Source organism: Trichoderma evansii (genome assembly GCF_050947405.1).
Source record: "Trichoderma evansii strain SZMC 28006 chromosome Unknown GGI43scaffold_1, whole genome shotgun sequence".
Taxonomy (NCBI): domain Eukaryota; kingdom Fungi; phylum Ascomycota; class Sordariomycetes; order Hypocreales; family Hypocreaceae; genus Trichoderma; species Trichoderma evansii.
This window is the reverse complement of record NW_028145205.1, coordinates 2297574-2316523: the sequence shown is the minus strand read 5'-3', so window position 1 is coordinate 2316523 and position 18950 is coordinate 2297574. Positions and strand designations below refer to the sequence as shown.

Sequence of the window (18950 nt, the reverse complement as noted above, 5' to 3'; positions counted from 1 at the left end):
AGGTTGGTTGCGCTTCGTCACGTGCGCGATTTCCACGGAGCTGTGCTAGGTATAGCTTAGGTGTCATGTGTGCATGACCGTGCGCTTTAGTTTCTAAAAGAGTTTAGTTCGACAGGACGGCGATTTCGCTCCCAGCCGTATGCCCGTTGAGAAGTCTACAGTTTGTATAATGAGACATGGACACTGTAACCTGGTTCGTGCACCGGGAATTCATCATACTTGTGTTCGTGAAAGAGGAAGCCGGATTCGCATTTAGTTGTAGACGCCGAGTGGTAGACTATTTGAGATATTCCATCATATGACCAGAGAACGGAAGTTCTACGGCGCTTCTAAAGGCATACATTACTCGTTTATAATAAAAAGAACCCATCGGAATTTTCTTCTCTCGCTTTTCTTGTGTGCTGGAGAACGCGCGAGTAGCCGAGTGGTGGCGCGAAACCTTTACGCCTCTTCAATCATCTCCACGTGCGAAACAATAAATTCTTACCCTTTCTCTCTTCTCTTATTTTTTTAATTCCTCGCTACTATTTTTTTTTCGGAATCATGTCCCTACCCCACCAAAACGTGGCGCTTGTCAAGTTTAAAACAGTGACCTCGAAGGTTAACGCCATTTTTCTATATTTTGCTGCTCTCTCTCTTTTCGGAGAATGGAGTACGTTTTAGCCCTTAATAGACACCGATGGTCATTCAGAATGACGAAATTGTTCTTTTTGTGTGAAGCCACTTTTTATCTTTTTTCTTTTTTTGGAGCTCGCTGCCGTTTAAGGAAAAAAAAAAGTCTGAAGTGGCGATGAAAAGATTTGTGTATAGTATATGCGTGCTTGCTAGTTTCGGAGAGTCTATCGGTCATAACTCTGGAAGAGAAGCTTCTCCGCGTTCTTTGCCTTCTTCGCCTTCTTCCATTTTTCCTTCTTTCGCCTCTGGAAAGATAATCAGTAACCTGTTTTAGGCAACGTTGTCCGTGATCTATACTTGCTAGTGCACAGTTGGTGTTGGTGTTGGTGTTGGACAGCTTGTAGTTAGTTGACCGTTGAGTCTTGACAGGTAGTAGTTATTATGGAGATTTGTGTTAAAATAGTAGAAGACGAAAGAATATCCTAGTGCGTGTAAGTGGCTCACACTAACGGCCTTCTTCCGTTTGACCAGCAGAGAATTGTCATCATTTAGCAAGAATGAGCTTGAGAGGTGTAACATGAAAATTGCGCAATTTTTCATTCAGATCGTGACGGGTTCTCAATGCGTTGTGCGTGTCATGTCGTACTGTTTGCATCACGACAGGAGAGAGATAAAAATATCGAGGTTTTTGAATCAGAATTCAATAATGCCAATTCTAAATCTATCTGTCTAGAATGTTTCTAAATGTCTAATATATACAATCAGAAAAAGGGGTATTCATGAAGAGAAAAATGTAAAAATAATAATGAAGGAGTGTATGAAGCGCCTTGATCGGCGGTGAATGTTGTGAAAATGAGTGCCAGCCTCTGGTTCCCTCTATCAAGAGAGACCAAATCTGTAAGAAGTGAATGGTTGTGCTTGCAACCAAGTTTGTCCTTTTTTTCTCCCCGTGCATAAACCGATGCCCCTGTAACCCTTTTTGCCCATAAGTCTTCTAGTCTCTGACCAGAAGAGGTATCATCCCGTTGATATTTTTTTGCATTTAATCATAGCGTCGTGAGTGACTCGGCGCTCAGCACCATGGGGAGCTGGTGGCATCGCGAATGCTTCACGAAGCAACCAACTCCCAAGTCAGACAAAAAGAAAAGGGAATTTTTTGGACTAAGCAGCCATTTACTGAGACTCAGTGAAGCTGTAGCCGACGGAGCCAGAGCCCAGAGTGCAGATGAGGTCAGACTCCATAGTAGCCTTGGTCTGGATGTCATCAGGCAGGTAGTAGGCGTTGTTGCAAGGGAAGTTCTGGCAGCCGGACATGGGCTCATAGCCGGAAGCAGGGAAGAGCTGCTTGACGTTGTCCTTGTCGTTGGGGTCGACAATAGCAGAGACGTCGAAGTAGGTCAGTCCCTTCCAGCTACCGAAGTTGACCTCACCGAGCATGCCGGGGACGTTGTCAGCGCCCTCCTTGACGGCGTACCAGTTGCCCTGCCAGGTGTCAGGGAAGTTGACAGTAGTGTTCTGGCCAGGGGTGGTGGTGACGGAGTCAAGGTTGGCGCTGCCGGGGTTGCTGGTGAAGTAGATGGTGCGCGAAGTGTTGTCCAGGGTCCAGAAGGTAACGCTGGCAGCGCTGGAGAGAGCCGCGGAGGCAATGAGAGTAGCAACAGAAGTAGCGAAACGCATTTTGACGGTTTGTTTGCTTAAGAAGCTAAAGAATGAACGTTGATTTGAATGTAAGTGTGACGGGCCTTGCCGTTATAGTCTGCTTTCCAGAAGGAGTGAAAAAGCGTAAAAGACAGAAGAAAGAATGATAGTCCGAAGACAAGTGAAATGAACAGTGAATGTGATACGGAAAAAGAACATCCCAAGAGCACCGACGGAAGGGATCAGTCCTCTTTATACTCAAGTCAACCGCAGAGCCTCGTCGGTTGACACATTGCGTGGCAAAGGGCCGTCTGGTGGGGAGGAGAAGAAACGGCGTGGCCTGTCCCCTCTCTTGTGGGCGGCTAACGTGGGCCGACTCAGACGACACACCGAGAACCTGAGGGTTATTCTGCTCAAAAGTCTTCACATGTTGCCTGGAATAATACAGAGTCTAATGCAGGCACCATCTCTTAGCCAGTAACCGTGCCTGACTATTAGTGTGGATGGGTCGGCAGAGTGCTAATAGGGCGTTGAACCACCCAAGTTGTATGCACCGGAGGCCCATCCGAGAGCCGTTGACCCTTGTTCAACGCCACAATGGATTACTGTGGACTCGTAGAAGCTGGTTTTCGGGCTCCCATTGCGTGGCACACTTGTATCGTGAGTGGGCCCTTTCAAAAGAAACGAGGGCAGGCTTAGAAAGAAAAAATAGAACAGTCGATGAACGGTGGCTAACAAGACAGGTCGCCGAAGCTGGCCTTTTGCTGGCACAGTTTGAAACGAAAAACGTCCATTTTCAGCCACCTCGGAAGATTCCAGATTGGTTAAAGAGCATTTTGAATGGACGCCGGACGACTCGTATGGAAACTAGAGCGCTGTTGGGGGTTACAGCTGCCGCTGTGCTCTTCCCCTCATCCCGTAATCCATGTGTGCAGGGTTGTATCAAACGCCCTCACAAGAAGTATAATCAGCGCCAATCCATCGTCTGAGTGAGCGGTCCTGGCACTCCAATGGAAGTCAAAACTCGTATCTAGCTGCCGACGTGCAGCGTCTCAGGGCCTGTAAGCAAGGCACAGAAAAAAAGATGGTGGGGAGCCAAGGACATCCGGCCACACTGTGCATTGGTTCCTGGCGAGGATACAAAATCTAGAGCCTAGCAAACACTAGTATAAGTATGGAGTAGTGTCTACTACTACTCCAGTCTGTTGCTGCTAACACAATATAGCGGAACGGCTATTCGGACACGCAGCGAAATCGACTACCAAAGTTTCGGGGTTCACTGTTCGCAGTCACGCACAAATAATATTCGCCGGGCAGCCTCTGCGCCCTTCTCGGCCCCAGGCCTCCAGCAGCGGGAGAAAGCTGCCTCGCTCGTGCATATTTACCCCTCAGCGGCCTCAAGACCCTCAAGACTTCTCTCAAATCTTGCAATTGGCTGACAGGGTGCCCAGCGGCCTGGGAAACCATCGTTTTTAGCTGCATAACGGCCGGAGCCCGGCGCCGCAACTCAATTGGCCGGTGCCTGGCAAGATCCATGTGGTTTGCCCTGACAGGCCGGACCGGTGAGTGGATCGTGGGATTTTACCTGTTGTGGCCGCTCACTCCGTTGCCTCCGAGTAAAAAGCCCGCAGAAAGTTGCTGGGCTGTGCTTCATGAGAGCTAGTTGGCGTTAGCTGCCTCGGTGGCTAGAGGGCCTTTTGCGAGATGCGAATGAGTCGAATGAATAGAAGATGAATGTATCGCGGCATCCATTGAGTAGGCTTGGGTATCATCTTTCAATAATGCTTGTCCCCTGCGTAAATAGCCCGCGACTAGCCCACGGAATCGGGCACCATCGTGTAAATCGATTTCTCCCCGCGCATTGTGGCCTGTTTCCAATATTTGCCTTGTGCCGTGCAAGGGATCCTTCACTGGGGGGATCTAGATGGCCAACGATCGGGCTTCAGGAACAAGCCCAATCCTTGTTTTTTTCGGGCGCAGGGATATCGCCATCGCCTGCAAACCTGAATCGTGAGGAGCGGCAAGAAGAGGTGGGACTTGGAAAATCTTGAGAGCTCCATCACTTGCAAGTAGTATCTACAGTGGAGGAATTCCACGTGAATTCCCTCTCACTATCGTTTACCTCCATCGTATTTCTTCTCACTGCGCGGGTCCATTTTCATAATCGTCGGCGCTGATCTCCGGAAAAAAGATCTTACAAATTCTTGGTGATAGAACATGCAATTGGCACAGTATTGCTTCTTCTTGGCCGTGAGCCTACAATTAGCAATAGTCAAATACAGAAATTGTGCTTCTTGTAACAATATGAGCCACGCAAAAGCGAATTTAGTCGCCATCAATAAGAACATGCTGTTGGGTAACGCGTCTTTAGCTGCAAAGCTGATTCGACAGATTGATAAATGTGCGTGTCTCATGCAGCCACTTCTGTTTGATGGGCGGGTTATTCGGAAGAGAGCCAAAGCGCACCGTGTCGTAGGATTCTAGGCGTTTGATAATACGACTTGGGGGCTATTTGGTGCCCCGATTGCCGTCCTTTGTGTGCCTAAAACTTGGTCTAGAGCAGCATCTCGGCAACAATGGAACTTTTCAAAGATGAAAAGCCCTCAATCGACTAAAAATGCGTGGCAGAAGATAAATAGCTCTTGAGCAATTCCTTGGGTGCCCCATTGCGTGTCAGAAATTGGCAATGTATAAAGCGATGACGACGACATTTGCGCAGCCAATATCTTTTTTGGAAGATTTCTGGAGTTTCTTCTTCAAGATATCACGACTAACATTCAACCTCCACTTGGAAGCAAAGAAGACTGACGCAGCTCTTCTGTAGTTAGAGTTGCGTTTATAATTGCCTGATACGGTAAACCGTGAGCCTGACTCTTGTTAGTTTTTTTTTTTTTTTTTTTTTTTTTTTTTTTTGAGCTTGACTGTCGTTAGACGGCTCGGGCCAATCTTTACGTTTCCCCAAACATTAGTCAAAGCTGGATAAGCGGAGAACTTGCTCTCTTTGGAAAGAAACCGCCAAGTAGAGCAGAAAATTTTGTTCTAGGCTATTCGGAAAACCCGCACAGTGGCAAGTTTGCACGTTCATGGAGACGTCTTGCAAAGCCGAAGTTTTACCCAGGCAGACGTGCAGCTGCATAGGCATGTAAGCTTAATAGAGAATAGAGAGAACACTAGTGGCGATTGAGGGCCTGAAACGATAGACTGGGAGCCCAGAATTAATGCCTCGAAGACTTAAAGGTGGGTGGACAACATCGAGGGTCAGGCTGCATGTGAGGGCTATGATATGGTGCTATGTCTGCTGCAATGTAATGAGTTGGGCAGCACACTCATTTTTTAAAACTGGTGAGTGTGTAAATTTGCACACGTGTTCGTGCATGTTTGAGTGCCAATCGGAGAAACATTTTAAAATGTGGTGTGTGTGTGACGAGGGACGTTTTGGTTGCATGTTATACGAGGAACCTCTTGTGTGTGTGGGTAGGCATCGAGATCAGCCTTGGGTAGAAAAAAGGTGGCTTTTTCTTCTCTCTTCTTCTTTGGATGGAAATCCGGCAGTCAATTTTCGTTAAACTGTACTAATTGCTGCTAGAATTGTGTCAAAAAACTATTCATCTGTTGGTGAAGTTTCAATGGCTTGTTATTGCACGAACTCAGCACGTTCACTCGATGCCGCTGCTGCTCCCTCATCCGGAAGATGCGGGCCGGGCCAGGTTGATTGATGTTTACTAATTGTAGACTGCTACATGTGAAAACCATTAGGGTGGTGGCGCGAAGAATTGAAGCTGCTTTTCTGCAGTCTGTGGAGAAGTGGCTTGTTTATTCGCCGATGAAAAGGTTGAAGTCGTATTCGATGCTCGAGTTGCGTAGCTCATTAAGCATAGTCCGTATCTAAGCTACCAGTAGATAACACTGTACATATCTGCCGCATTAAGCAGCAGCGCACAGTGCCAAAACTTTCTAGGAGCTTCATTTAGCTCCCGTGACATCCACAGGAGCTTTCTTCTCTCTTCAGACTTTTGTCTTCATCAAAGCTCCATTCCTGCACAAGTCCTGATATCAGCTTTGTATGTGAATTTCACGTGCAGAAATGATGTGGAATCTACCACGAACCTCTGCTCGACCCAGGCCTAGTCCATTTAAAGCATCGACCAACGATTAAAGTTACACGTATGCATGCACCATACCCCCAGCCAAAGCCAATCACTAACATGAAAGCAGATAAAAGACGAAATTCCACCCATCGTATTACCTAAACTATTATAATTTTAAGTTTTTCTTGCGATGGGGAAAACTCCAGCGTTGCTTTCGGCAGGCCAGCAGCTGGTTGGTTGCATCGAGCGCCATCCACATTCCAGTCAGACCTTTACCTGGAAGCCGGAATCATCACGATTAGGCAGATTGACAGAAAGCTCCGCAGCTGCTGTCAGCGCAGATGGATAAATATAGCAAAGAGGCAAATCAAGTGCAGTTTTTCGACCGCGTTCGATTGAATCTGCAGCTGCGATAATGAACAAGGATGTCAAAAGACGAGACCGTATTGTACAATTGGTTCCTGAATTGATCGGCTCTGCTTCCATCTATACGAAGCGCCAGCGCCATCGCTGCACTCATACCCAGATTCGATTTTCCCTTTTCCGAACGCCGCAGAATGGGCCTTTTCTAGGTAGCCTCATCTTCGGAATTTACTTGAGACGGCTACACGGCAGACGCTGTGCAGCTGTGTTACGGCGGGCACTCAGAACTTTCAAACTCTCCCCGAGTTGCTGCCACCGAAGTTGGAGAATTGCATCATACACTGCAGCCAAAGTCACGAAGTGGGAATCATCGCCCGATATTCTCGTGTTATTTTACTTCGGGCTAATCCATTGGCTCTTTTGCTCCTTCGTCCTCCTACTCTTCTTCCCTTCTGCAAGCCTCATGCAAGCGAGCTCGGTGCGATTCGAGCATCCACCAGCAACTGGTTTAGTGAAACGGCAAACGAAGTATCGCAAGGATAGGATCAAACTTTGCCAATCAGATAGCCAGGAACTTAACCATCCCTCCAACTCCATACCAAGCTGAGAAGTAACACGATATCTGCTCTTTTCTAGGCTTGCTGGGCTAGTTCCATAGCTAGATGGAGCACAAACTTTGTTCGTTCCCATTCAAGCCAGTAGAGAGGAGCAATGACCGCCACCATCCAAACAAGCTTGAACTAATTATATCGGTGGCCGTAATTACAAGCTTCTTGACGGTTTCGTGACATCAGGCCGGTAGCGGCCTTCTTTATTTGTAAGTTTATAATCAAGCCCCAAGCCGTCTCCTACTCCCCACTAGGCAAGGGAAGAACCGCAGATCCCAAGATACACTAACAGATGGAGTGCTAAAGGATATACCCCAGGAACATGTATCCCTGTTTGCTGCTTTCAGCACTTACCCACTCTCATCTCCATGGTTGTGTACGCCTATCTGCTGTAACAACTCTTGCGAGTTGTCGTAGCCATCCTATCACTATCCTCATCCTTGCTAACCCCCAATCTTCTAGTCTTCGGTGGCGCCATACAGCCATAGATCAAACTCTTAAGCTTTCTCTCCAAATCCGGTGAGGCTACTTCAAAACCAATAGATGGCTTCATGAAGCTTCTCCTCTTGCGGCATGGCACAGCATCTGGATGCTCGGCCTGAATGCAGCCATCCTCCTGCCATGGGCCCGCTCCCTCTCGACTACAAAGAGGCGACGTGATCCCATGATCTCAGCCTTCTTTTTTTCTCCCTCATCACAATCACACTCGTTCGATACAGTCTTTCAAACAATAGCTCAAAAGCTTTCTAACTTTGGGTCTTCTGTCCTTCGTTGATACCGCAAATATGCGTTTCATTCAAATCGTGGCGTCCGCTACGGCGCTTGCTACTGCAGTTGCTGCCGGCGGCGGTGGTGATTATGGCAACAAAAAGCCAGAGCACGAGGAGCACGGCTATGAACCTCCCAAGCCTCCTCCGGTCTACACGCAACCCGCACCTCCTCCTGTGTACACTAAACCTGCACCTCCTCCTCCTGTGTACACGCATCCCGCACCTCCTCCTCCTCCTCCGGTCTACACGCAACCCGCACCTCCTCCGGTGTACACTAAACCTGCACCACCACCTCCTGTGTACACGCATCCCGCACCACCACCTCCTCCGGTGTACACGCCTCCCGCGCCTCCTCCCCCCAAGAATATCACCAAGTACACCACTGTCATTACTACTGACTATACGACTTTCTGTCCTGTGAGTTATCAATCTGGAATGGCCTCAAAACTTTTCAGATATCTGGCAGCTAACTTCGCCTTAAGACGCCAACTATCATCCCCATTAACAACATTACTTACACGGTCACTAAGCCAACCACTTTGACCATTACCAGTAAAGCGCTCGCTCTATACTTCTCCAGCTTATAAACACTCACTAATTACTCGCAACAGACTGTCCTTGCACTATCACTCACCCGGTTCCTCCGCCACGTCCTCCTCCTCCGCCACCACCACCACCACCTGTTACTACGGAGGCGCCTCCTCCTCCTCCTCCCGTCACTACGGAAGTACCTCCTCCTCATCCTCCTCCCGTCACTACGGAAGTTCCTCCTCCTCATCCTCCTCCGGAAACCACCGTGGTTCCTCCTCCTCATCCTCCTCCGGAAACCACCGTGGTTCCTCCTCCTCATCCTCCTCCGGAAACCACCGTGGTTCCTCCTCCTTCTCCTCCTCCGGAAACCACCGTGGTTCCTCCTCCTTCTCCTCCTCCGGAAACCACCGTGGTCCCACCCCCGTCTCCTCCCCCGGTTCCTCCTCCGGCGAGCTCTAAGGCACCCCCATCGCCCCCATCTCCTCCTCCGGCAAGCTCCGAAGTTCCTCCTCCTCAGCCACCTCCGGCCACCGGTACAACTCCTCCGCTCGTCCCCACCGCTGCTGCCGACAAGACAAACGCTGGCATCGGCGCTCTCGTCCTCGCTGGTATTGCCGCTCTGGCTCTCTAAATGAGGAGTTCGTCATCAGGGGAGAAAATGGCTACCGAAAGGGGAAGAGGAGATGCTTGGCTATATCCCACTTACTACGGGACAGTTCTCAACTTTTTAATTAAATTTGATTTAGGGATCTAATCTTCTTGGCACTCTTTTCACATGTTGAAGAGAGACTATTTTTTATAACAACAGAGAACTGGGGGCGGGCTAATAGGGGCTTCGGTTGCGAAATTTGGTTAGCTTAGACGAGTATTGATTTAATAATAAAAAAACGTACACTCCTTTAAATCATTTAATTTTCGTGATGCTTCCATTCTGATGATGATTCCATCTTATGCTAATATGTGTCAAAGTCAAGAAAAATCACCAGCTATGCTCCATTCCAGTCATTAAAAGTATAAAATCATACAGTCGATCGTGAAAAGACGTAATGATCAATATCGACGCAGCTTAGACTTTTCATGCATCCGCTGCTAGCTTACAGATCCCAACATGCCAGAAGCCTCAAGCCTTGACCTCACCTCCCGCACAAGGGCCTTTGCCTCTTCCACCTCGACTCCATCTTGACACAACTCGGCTGCGAGCTGGTTCGCAGTTGTATAGTCCGCCGTGCGCATGGCAAATTTGGCCAGCCACATCCGCGCCTTGCTGGTCGCGGCCGTGACGCCGGTACCCTCGACATTCCCCTCTCCGTTGTTCTCGTCTCGATCAGGATAGCCTTCAGAGCCTCCTGGAGAGTCATTATGAATCCTTACAGACTCGCTTAAGTTTCCAGCGGCTGCCGGACCTCCGTCTTCCTGTGCCACACAGAGCTCCATATAAGCTTTTGACTCCTCCTCTTCTCCCAGTTGGTCGTACATGGTAGCGATTTGCAAAAGTATCTCTGGATCCATTTGGCCAGTGGCGCCACGAGCTCCAAGCAGGTCTCCGCCGCTGCCAAAGCTACTGCCAACGTCATAATACGCATCGGCGAGCAGAGCACGTTTGAGGGCCTTGATGCCATCACGCTCTCGGCCCATCTTCTGGAGGCACGAGCCAACCGCCATCCACATTTTGCCATCCCATGGTCGGAGACCTGCCGCCTTTTTGTAGTACCATAGCGAATACGTATGCATTTCCAGCATTTCGTATGTTTGCCCAAGGCCATACCAAGCTCGGTAGTCACGTCGGTTGACATCCACCGCCCGTCGATATGATTCTATAGCAGCATGTGTGTTTTTCAACTCCACATACTCGTGGCCCATCAAGGTCCACGCAGAGAGACATGACCTATCCAGTGTAAGTGCTCGACGGAAGTATCCTACAGCCTTCTCGTGCATTGACAAGAGCGAGTAGTAATTTCCGATGACGACACAAGATTCAGGCCGGAATTTGTCCACACTCGAACACAGGTGAGCCAGAAATGCAAGCTTTGGCCGCAGATTCAAGACGTAGAGAATATTCGAATAGTGATCCAAGGAATCAAGTCTGTGGGGATGGAGTGATAGCAGTCGGCTGAAATGTTGCTCAGCGGCCATTAAGTCTTTTGCGTGGTAGGCCAGCAGCGCATTACACGTGAGAAGGAATGATGAGGTCGGAAAGATGGAAAGAAGTTGGTCAAGAGAATTCGCAAGCCCTGAAGATTGCTGATACAGCTCAAGTGATGTGTGGAGATGGAACATGTAAGAAACGATATTCTGAGGGCAATGCCGACATATTCGATTCAGCTAAAGGATTTCATGTCAGTCACTACAATCAAATACACGCATTATTTTTCATCCACTTACATCTTCGACTCTTGATATCAGAGACGTCATCTCGAGCCAGCAGCCCCAGTTCATGGGATACTTGTGAACACTGCGTATGAGAAACTCCAGGGCTTTCTCATCATTTTTTTCTTTGGCGAGGACCATACCGTATCTACAGTCGACTAGAGTTAGCGGATGATATCTTACTCTCCAATGACACAATAAACCTGTTGTCAACTTACAAATATTCCAGCCAGCCCTGGCTTCCGAGAACTTCATCATCGTCCGTCGTCCTCTCCTCAAACCAAACAGCCAAAAATCTCCCTACTATTAGGAGCTGCTTGTTGACTACAGTGCCGAGGTCCTGGGGGCCCATAACCATCTCTGACTCCTCATTCTTGCGTTTCTCACCAGAGATGAATTTGGCATAGAGCGCCAAGAAGAGGCTCTTCTGGCTGAGTTTGGGCAGAGGGACCGCACTCAGGTTGGGCTCATCCGTGGCCCTCGATTTACCCTTGCCTTTGGGAGTTGCCAAGGGCTTCTCCAGGCGCGAGTCGAGAACGGTGGACAGCAAGGAGTCCGGCAGGAAGACGGCAGCACAGCGGTCATATTCCTTGCAGTCAAAAAGAGACTTGGCGAGGAGGTACCTGCTCAGCTCCTTTGCCTCCAGAGCAGCCTCGTCGGCATCTTGATTTGGTGAAAAGATTGGTGAGGTGTGTTTACCGAGCTCGGGGCTATCAGCCTCTTCTTCACCATCCTCCGGCTCTGGAACCGCATTGAGGAGCTCGGCTGCCCTTGAAAGTAAGATTATCAGCCTTATGCCTGTTCACACGTGGTAAAATTACCAACGAGACGTTAAGACTATGCAAGCTAACCATTTTGCCGATTGATACAGGCATCGCTCGGAGCATTTCACCACCGCATCTTGCAGCGCAACCCTGAGCTGGGCAACCTCGTGGGAGCTGAGCGTCATGGCTGGGGTAGGAAAGTAAACAAAACAACAAAGCCACGAGGGGAGGAGCCGCGATACCCGTCTAACGTGGCAAAATCGCAAGGCTCAACCCCAGCCTTCAGGCAACTAAATGCAATCCCTGCTCTCTCTATGTCATATATCAGATTGTCATGTAAGGCGTCTGCAGTCTGCACACTGAATCAGGATTGCGGGCATGAAATTGGTTGGGCTTGTCTGTGAGCTGTGGCGTCCGCGATAAGGACCGGAGATGGCTCAAATCCGAGTACGTTGCGTGAAATCCGTACTCGTATTAGACGCGAGGGGAGCGGCATGAAGTATACAGTGCCAGAGATAGCAAGGGCAGAGGCCTGATGGTGCAGCAATACAGTGCGCATAATCGCTCATTTAGCGATTGGCGACACGGAGTACCGTCGCTGTTTCAGCCGCTGCCACAAGCCCACCACGTCCCGATTCGCGGCCCCTAGCACTTGATCCAAGCGCTGATTTTCAGGTACCGCCCAGCGCACCACCGCTGATGCCACCATGCTAAACGCAAGGCGCGCTGGGAACGGGCTAGGCCTGGGACTTGATTCCCTGCAGCTGGCCTGTCAGCGAGGCGCTAATCACCACCGCGGCTTAGGTAGTACCGCATATATGCATCCTCTTCTGTTTCTGTGCTGCTGCCGCTCACCGCCCCCCACAAAAGGCTAAGGCGACGAGGGGCCCGTCAGTTTCCGTCATTTAACAATTTTTTTTTGAGCTGGCCTCGTGGAATCCAATGGAGGGGCGCCGTCCCTCTTCTCCAAATTCGTATAACCGAACAACTTGGCCCAACAACACGCTTCTCCGGTGCAGGTATATTACTTGCTCTTTCTCCTCCCACCACTTTACTTTATAACCGTGGCAGCGAGTTGTTTTTAATTTCTGCTTCTTCTTCCTTCATTTCCATCTATACGTGATACCCATTGCCCTTTGTTATCTCCCTCCTTCTTATCCCCCACTTCGCCCGCCATGGCTCAAAAGACCACCCTCAAGGAGTTTGAATCCGTCTACCCCAAGCTGGAGGAAGCTCTCCTCGACCATGCCAGAAGCTACAAGCTCCCCGCCAAAGAGCTGGCCTGGTTCAAGAAGGTATGGCTGCTCTCAATCTGCCCTCAATCATGTGTCTATCCCATTGCAATTGCACACGTGGCTGACCTGTTTCTTCCACTTTAGAACCTCGAGGTCAACCCCCTCGGTGGAAAATGCAACCGGGGCATGTCTGTCCCCGACTCCGTCTCAATCATCTTGGGCCGACCTCTGACTGAGGAGGAATACTTCAAGTCCGCCACCCTGGGCTGGATGACCGAGCTCCTTCAGGCCTTCTTCCTTGTGTCCGACGACATCATGGACAGCAGCATCACGCGCCGTGGCCAGCCCTGCTGGTACCGCCAGGACGGTGTCGGCATGATCGCCATCAACGACTCCTTCCTGCTTGAGGCCGGCATCTACATCATCCTCAAGAAGTACTTCCGCGACCACCCCCGCTACATTGAGCTCGTCGAGCTCTTCCACGAGAGCTCCTTCCAGACCGAGCTCGGCCAGCTCTGTGATCTGCTCACCGCGCCAGAGGACGTCGTCAACCTCGACAACTTCTCCATGGAGAAGTACAGCTTCATCGTCATCCACAAGACCGCCTACTACTCCTTCTACCTCCCCGTCGCCCTGGCGCTCTACCAGTTGGACATTGCCACCCCCGAGAACCTGCAGACCGCCAAGGACATCCTCATCCCTCTTGGCGAGTACTTCCAGATCCAGGACGACTACCTCGACAACTTTGGTCTGCCCGAGCACATTGGCAAGATCGGTACCGACATCAAGGACAACAAGTGCTCCTGGCTGGTCAACCAGGCCCTCCTGATTGCCACCCCTGAGCAGCGCAAGATCCTCGAGGAGAACTACGGCCAAAAAGACGATGCCAAGGAGCAGGTCATCAAGAAGCTCTACAACGACATGAAGCTGAAGGAGAGATACGAGGCATTCGAGGAGAAGCGTGCCACCGAGCTCAAGGAGCTCATCAACCAGATTGACGAGAGCCAGGGCCTCAAGAAGCAGGTGTTTGAGGTGTTCCTGGGCAAGATCTACAAGCGAAGCAAATAAATAAACTTTAGTTCCCTCTTTCTTTCTTTAATGTATCGGATATAGAAAAGAGGCAGAGCCAATTAGAAAAGGCAATTTTATAGCATTTAGGGCATCATGTTAAAGCCGACGGAATACACAAGACTAATAAATATTCACGACGGATGTGGACGACAGAATACAATGATCTAGTATTATGTATAATTATGACTTTTTCTTCCACGATTTCTTTCCGTGCACGCACATTTTAATGCCAAAAGTCCCGAAGTGCTGAATGCGACTATAGAAACCAAAAAAGCTCAATCCAATACCGCCAAGTTTCCCATAATAGATGCCGGGTATAACTTACAAGCTGTCCCAGCGACAACTCGCCCTAACCAAATTATAAAACAAAAGAAAAGAAAGGTTATTTTCTTATGACCAAGCAGTAGTATTCAAAATAAGAACAAAGGGAATACAAAAAAAAAAAAAAAAGGCCCAAATATCGAAATCACTTTTGCTTTTTGGGTCAGGGTATCATGATAAAGAAAGTATTCGCTATCATGCGTCGCCATGTGTATGCAGCGCGTGTATATTATCGAGCATGGTCAACCAAAGGCCCTGTCCGGCGCTCTTGGTGCCTCTCCCGGGGTCGCTCTCTGGGACGCTCTTGACGTTCTTGAAGCAAAGGGCCAGGGGGGCGACGGTGATCACGGCTGTGAGCTGCAGCGTCACGAGGGGATGGAGGAGGCATCCTACCAGGCCGTGGGCCGGGTCCTCGGTGTTGCATGGCTGCAGAGGAGTGATCTTCGGGTCCAGGATAACGCCGAGAACCGCCATTAAGAGGGCCGTTAGGAGGGCCACCGTTAGCACTGGATATTGAACGACTACGATTTCGCACACCTGGCGGTGGTACAGGGCCTCCAGCGAGAGGTGGCCCGTATCTTCCTCCTGGTGATGCGGGAGGCCCCTGCTGTCCCGGACCCGATGTTGCAAACTTGACGAGAGGCGAGCCTGGCGGAGGGCGCAAGCCATGTCCTTGCCTAGGCCCAGGACCTTGCCGGAAGCCCTCTCGTAGGCTCTCACGATGGCCATCTCGGGTTCGTGGTGGCTCTTGATTGCCACCAAAGTTCAATAGCGGTGCCGGCCCCTTTCTGTGCTCTGGCTGAGCTGGAGCCTCCGCCATCTCGGTCCGTCGCAGAGATATCGAGGTACTCCGGTTGCGCGCAGTGTGTTCGGCGGCGGATGGGAACCAGGACGCTGATACCTTGGCTTGCTCAGGCGATTTGGGTGATGATAGGCCAATGCTATTAATACTATTCAACAAAGACGGGCCTTCTGTGAAGGGGCTCGTAATATGCTCATCCGCCGCTGCCTCTTCTTTGCGCTTTTCATACGCTTCTCCAAGTAAACCTGTAGGTGAGAACTCATGTGTAGTTTTCACGCTAGGGGTGACAGATGCTCCAGATGCTTTTCTTCTTCTAGACATGGTTTTGTGAAGCTGAGCCTCGAGGGCCAGCTTCCTGGTAGATTCTTCAATCGCCTTTGTGAAATCGCTATCATCTATAAATGACCCAGTGGAAATCGTTAAGCCACTAGCAGAGACTTGAGGGGACTTTTCGCTGATGAGTGGCTTCCTAACTGTGTCGTAGCCCAAATTAAGGGGCGCCGGCTTCTCAACTTCGCGAGAGTGCGTGATCTTGTTGACAATGTACCAGCTCCGCCAAGCATGCACCTGATCAAAGAATCTCTGGGCTACTGCAGCATCATCGGTACAGAAGAAATGAACAAAGTTCTCTCCATTAGGGAACACCACGGTCTTCTGCTGGCTCTTGATGGCGAAGCATAACTTTTTCGGAGGCTTTAGGTGTCGCTTCGCTTCGCTCACCCTGGGCCTATAAATGTCGAAATCTGATATGTGGCACAAAGATGTGCTGTCTTTATCCGAGATTGATGCATCGGAGCGCTTGGAAGCAAATACTTGGCCAGTACTCAGCAAAGTGATGAAGCGCTTATTCCACTTGCCTGGGCGAGAGGAATGGTAAAGCTGGATGGTAAAGCCCGACGCAGGGTCATCCGTCTGCGGCACAGATTCGAGTTCAAGATTCTCATTGCCATCCGGCGCATCTAATGGTATCACCAGAAGTGAATTATCCTGATCACGATCCCAAGAATTCAGCGTGTCCCTTACATGCTCGTATCGTCGCATGAACCGCTCTAATCCAAGGGCATCGTAGCATTCAACGACGACACTCGTTTCAACATCAACATCGTGCCTTGTCTGCGCAGACACTGCAATGAGAAGATCAACAGGCGTCGTCTGGGCTGTTACATCCAGACTAATGGTGGACGAAAGGCATCGAACGGTAACACGCTGCAAAGGGGGGAAAGAGGGGTCAGCACATATTAGCCGGACGTGGTCTCACAGGTCTATCCTGCAGCAGTACTCACTCGTTCGCCGCCATTGATGGCAGAGATGGGCGCGTCGCCGTCAGGATGTGGTTTAATGAAGCTCATCCTTTGTGAGGAATGCAGCAGAGGCGAATCGTCGAGGCTGCTCCGTCGGCTGCAGCTTGGTGTGGGCGTAAAGACTCCTGGCGTAAAAACAGTCGGCGCAACAGTGCTGGGAGTCCCCGGCGGCAAAGGTGTCAGTGGCGGCTGAATAAAATTAGAGCTGCTCGGTTTCCTGCTTCTCGAGAACAGATTGAGCTTCTCCAATACTCGCTTGGGCTTCCCTGAGGAGGGTGTGGTTGGTTGCGCTTGAAGGCGTGCGAGGTCAAACTTCCTCTGCTCATCAATGACCTGATCCCGCTCGGCCTCGAGTCGCGCGACGTCGTCTGCACAGCGAGCGGCCTCGTCTTCGGTGCTGTTCTGCAGGGCTTCTGCCTTTTTGCGATGCGCCTCCTCAATCTCAGCCTCCAATTGCGTGGCGAGTTCGTCGATCTCCCTCTCGGTTCTGCTGATACTTCTGCTCAAAGGCGAGCCAAAGGGCGATCCGGATTCTGAATAAAAAGATCTGGCCGAGGGCGATGGTGGTGGCTTCAGTTCGCCGCCAAAGAATCTCCTTTCAAGTAGCGACGGGCTGGAATCGTTTTTGGGGTTTGCGCTGAGCACGAAGTTGGGGATGGGCGGCACGTCCGAAGCTTGTGAGAGTGAAATTGACGCAGGAGGGTGGCGGGCCCCTGCGAAGCTCTTGGAGCCGTCCGAGCTCTGGGGATCTGGATCGCGGAACAGGTTGAAACGAGACGAAACGCTCTTCCCTCGAAACGTGCGGTTGCGAGGCGTCTTTGGTGGGGGCTGCTCGGGAGGCGCCTGTAGCGGCGCCTGGAGGGGCCCTGCAGCTGCATCTTCCGCAGCAGCCATAATTGCTGTAGCCGCGCCTGGGGCCGCTGTCAGAATAGGCTTTACAGCGGATCCGTCCGTCAGGCGATCGACAGCCACAGCTGCAGCAGCACGCGGCAGATTGCCTGATGCTGCTTGGATTTGTGTAAGCCGGCAATATAACTGTCACGCAGCAGAGAGATTAAGGTGTCTGGACAGGGGCTCTATCTTAAGCGAAGAAGAAAAGGAAGAATAAGCAAAGAAAGAAGCAAATAGACGGTCTTTGACTTCTTTTTCCCTTTTCTTTTTTTTTTCTTTTTTTTTTTTTTTTGCCTCTTTCTTTCCTCTTTCTCTCCCTCTCCTTCAGCTCAGCGTCGACCTCCGCAAGGTCCAAGAAAGAGATAGGGCGTGCAAGCGACCGTATCGCTGTAAACAGAAGGGCGCAAAAACATTAATTCATGCAGTTCTCTTAGTAACCGGTCTCGCAGCTGACATACCAGATTCCGAAAATAGATTTCGAAGAAAGAGTGAACAGCGTTGTCGTCTCTCAAGTCACGCCACTTTAGTCACTTAGCCTCGAGGGAATGCGCAGTTCCCAAAGGCCATTCACTTGCAGGAGGAATAGAGCAACAAGCCAGGAGGGGATGACGGGAGGAAATATGTTGGGAAAGGGAGTAAAATAATAGAGGAGAGAACATCTGGCCGAAAATTGAAAGTGCAGCCGCAATTTCTCGCGGCAAGCGACCCTTTTAGGAGAGATAGAGTCGCCCGGCAAAGCCTCAATGCCCATGATGCAGGTCATATCGCCAAAATGCCATCCGCGCTCGACGGCCGTCAACTCCAACCCTCCACCGTCGGCCGCGTATTGATCTCCGCTGCATGTCTTAAAATAATTCCTCGCTTGCGGCAGGCATTGTCGCATTAATGCGCGTCGTCGCTGTATCCGAGCGCCTGCAAAGGGGGCGTTCGCCTGGTGCGGGTCCCAATTTGACCAGGCGGTTGGATACGGGGTATTGGTGCTTAAACATACGGCTTGACACTTGAGAGATATTGCCGTGTAGCTTCAGCCTAGCAGAGAGCCTCATGTAAGGGAGACTGTTGGATTGCATATAGCGATGGACAGGAGGCTGCGCTAAATGCCATGACAAATATCAGTATTCTGTCCACGAGCATCTCACAATTTCTGCCCTTGGATCTGCGCTCACCTACCTGGCAGACGTACAGTTGGGCCCTCCCAAATCGCTTCACTGCGCAGCCCCAATGCCTCTGTAGTAGAATTTACTCTCAATGGCTTTTTTTAGGTCGAAGAATCTCCCTTTACGGGGCATCAAGAAGTTGAAAATATTCTCATGTCGCCTTCGAAGCGGATCCCCCGCGAACCACCGTTCGGTGAGTCTAGGCTATTTTTGAAGGCCGGGGTAAGATATAACTTTCGCCTCCTTACCTCGCACTCCGCATATATGACAGGTATTGTGGGCACACAATGTAGTGTATGGTATGCACCGGTTTTCACAAATACGAGCAGCCGGCGAGTACCAACAAAATAGTAACATGGAGCACGTACGTCGTACACAGCATCTGATGCATCCGCTCATGGGAGGAATATATATTGTGCGAGATATCT

The 18950-nt window shown here is 50.3% G+C and overlaps 6 protein-coding genes across 6 annotated transcripts; 3 read left to right on the top strand and 3 right to left on the bottom strand.

The window, feature by feature from the left end:
- Window positions 1–1788: 1788 nt before the first annotated feature.
- On the bottom strand, window positions 1789–2292 carry GGI43DRAFT_378741 (uncharacterized protein; the record flags this gene model as incomplete). Its single annotated transcript, XM_083202740.1, has 1 exon — window positions 1789–2292. The coding sequence occupies one exon, from the start codon at window positions 2290–2292 to the stop codon at window positions 1789–1791; it is 504 nt and encodes a 167-aa protein (XP_083066377.1).
- Window positions 2293–6337: 4045 nt separating this feature from the next.
- GGI43DRAFT_23606 (uncharacterized protein) lies at window positions 6338–7378 on the top strand. The gene is made up of 2 exons (XM_083200602.1): window positions 6338–6417; window positions 6469–7378. Exon 2 carries the CDS (start codon window positions 6757–6759, stop codon window positions 7309–7311), a length of 555 nt encoding a protein of 184 aa, XP_083066376.1. The 5' UTR covers window positions 6338–6417; window positions 6469–6756; the 3' UTR covers window positions 7312–7378.
- Window positions 7379–7796: 418 nt separating this feature from the next.
- GGI43DRAFT_23588 (uncharacterized protein) lies at window positions 7797–9535 on the top strand. Its single transcript, XM_083200598.1, has 5 exons — window positions 7797–8499; window positions 8565–8634; window positions 8694–8895; window positions 9094–9203; window positions 9264–9535. The coding sequence occupies exons 1-5, from the start codon at window positions 8098–8100 to the stop codon at window positions 9365–9367; spliced, it is 888 nt and encodes a 295-aa protein (XP_083066375.1). The 5' UTR covers window positions 7797–8097; the 3' UTR covers window positions 9368–9535.
- Window positions 8969–12244, bottom strand: GGI43DRAFT_391126 (anaphase promoting complex subunit CDC23). The gene is made up of 4 exons (XM_083204401.1): window positions 11832–12244; window positions 11199–11750; window positions 10996–11128; window positions 8969–10935 (listed from the first exon to the last, which is right to left on the bottom strand). The coding sequence occupies exons 1-4, from the start codon at window positions 11927–11929 to the stop codon at window positions 9703–9705; spliced, it is 2016 nt and encodes a 671-aa protein (XP_083066374.1). The 5' UTR covers window positions 11930–12244; the 3' UTR covers window positions 8969–9702.
- A 336-nt stretch (window positions 12245–12580) lies between these two features.
- GGI43DRAFT_391122 (bifunctional (2E,6E)-farnesyl diphosphate synthase/dimethylallyltranstransferase) lies at window positions 12581–14244 on the top strand. The gene is made up of 2 exons (XM_083204400.1): window positions 12581–13039; window positions 13124–14244. The coding sequence occupies exons 1-2, from the start codon at window positions 12920–12922 to the stop codon at window positions 14045–14047; spliced, it is 1044 nt and encodes a 347-aa protein (XP_083066373.1). The 5' UTR covers window positions 12581–12919; the 3' UTR covers window positions 14048–14244.
- Window positions 14245–14323: 79 nt separating this feature from the next.
- GGI43DRAFT_23345 (uncharacterized protein) lies at window positions 14324–17592 on the bottom strand. The gene is made up of 2 exons (XM_083200559.1): window positions 16457–17592; window positions 14324–16379 (listed from the first exon to the last, which is right to left on the bottom strand). Exons 1-2 carry the CDS (start codon window positions 17366–17368, stop codon window positions 14601–14603), a joined length of 2691 nt encoding a protein of 896 aa, XP_083066372.1. The 5' UTR covers window positions 17369–17592; the 3' UTR covers window positions 14324–14600.
- Between the last annotated feature and the right edge of the window lie 1358 nt (window positions 17593–18950).

Coding starts and splice junctions, on each gene's coding strand:
- GGI43DRAFT_391126 (XM_083204401.1), bottom strand. CDS start 11,929: ATGACGCTCAGCTCCCACGAGGTTGCCCAGCTCAGGGTTGCGCTGCAA. Junction 11,129..11,198: donor CAGGGCTGGCTGGAATATTT/GTAAGTTGACAA, acceptor AGTCGACTGTAG/ATACGGTATGGTCCTCGCCA. Junction 10,936..10,995: donor TGATATCAAGAGTCGAAGAT/GTAAGTGGATGA, acceptor GAAATCCTTTAG/CTGAATCGAATATGTCGGCA.
- GGI43DRAFT_23588 (XM_083200598.1), top strand. CDS start 8,098: ATGCGTTTCATTCAAATCGTGGCGTCCGCTACGGCGCTTGCTACTGCA. Junction 8,896..9,093: donor ACCGTGGTTCCTCCTCCTCA/TCCTCCTCCGGA, acceptor ATCGCCCCCATC/TCCTCCTCCGGCAAGCTCCG. Junction 9,204..9,263: donor CAAGACAAACGCTGGCATCG/GCGCTCTCGTCC, acceptor GTTCGTCATCAG/GGGAGAAAATGGCTACCGAA.
- GGI43DRAFT_23345 (XM_083200559.1), bottom strand. CDS start 17,368: ATGGCTGCTGCGGAAGATGCAGCTGCAGGGCCCCTCCAGGCGCCGCTA. Junction 16,380..16,456: donor CCATCAATGGCGGCGAACGA/GTGAGTACTGCT, acceptor CCCCCTTTGCAG/CGTGTTACCGTTCGATGCCT.
- GGI43DRAFT_391122 (XM_083204400.1), top strand. CDS start 12,920: ATGGCTCAAAAGACCACCCTCAAGGAGTTTGAATCCGTCTACCCCAAG. Junction 13,040..13,123: donor AGCTGGCCTGGTTCAAGAAG/GTATGGCTGCTC, acceptor CTTCCACTTTAG/AACCTCGAGGTCAACCCCCT.
- GGI43DRAFT_23606 (XM_083200602.1), top strand. CDS start 6,757: ATGAACAAGGATGTCAAAAGACGAGACCGTATTGTACAATTGGTTCCT.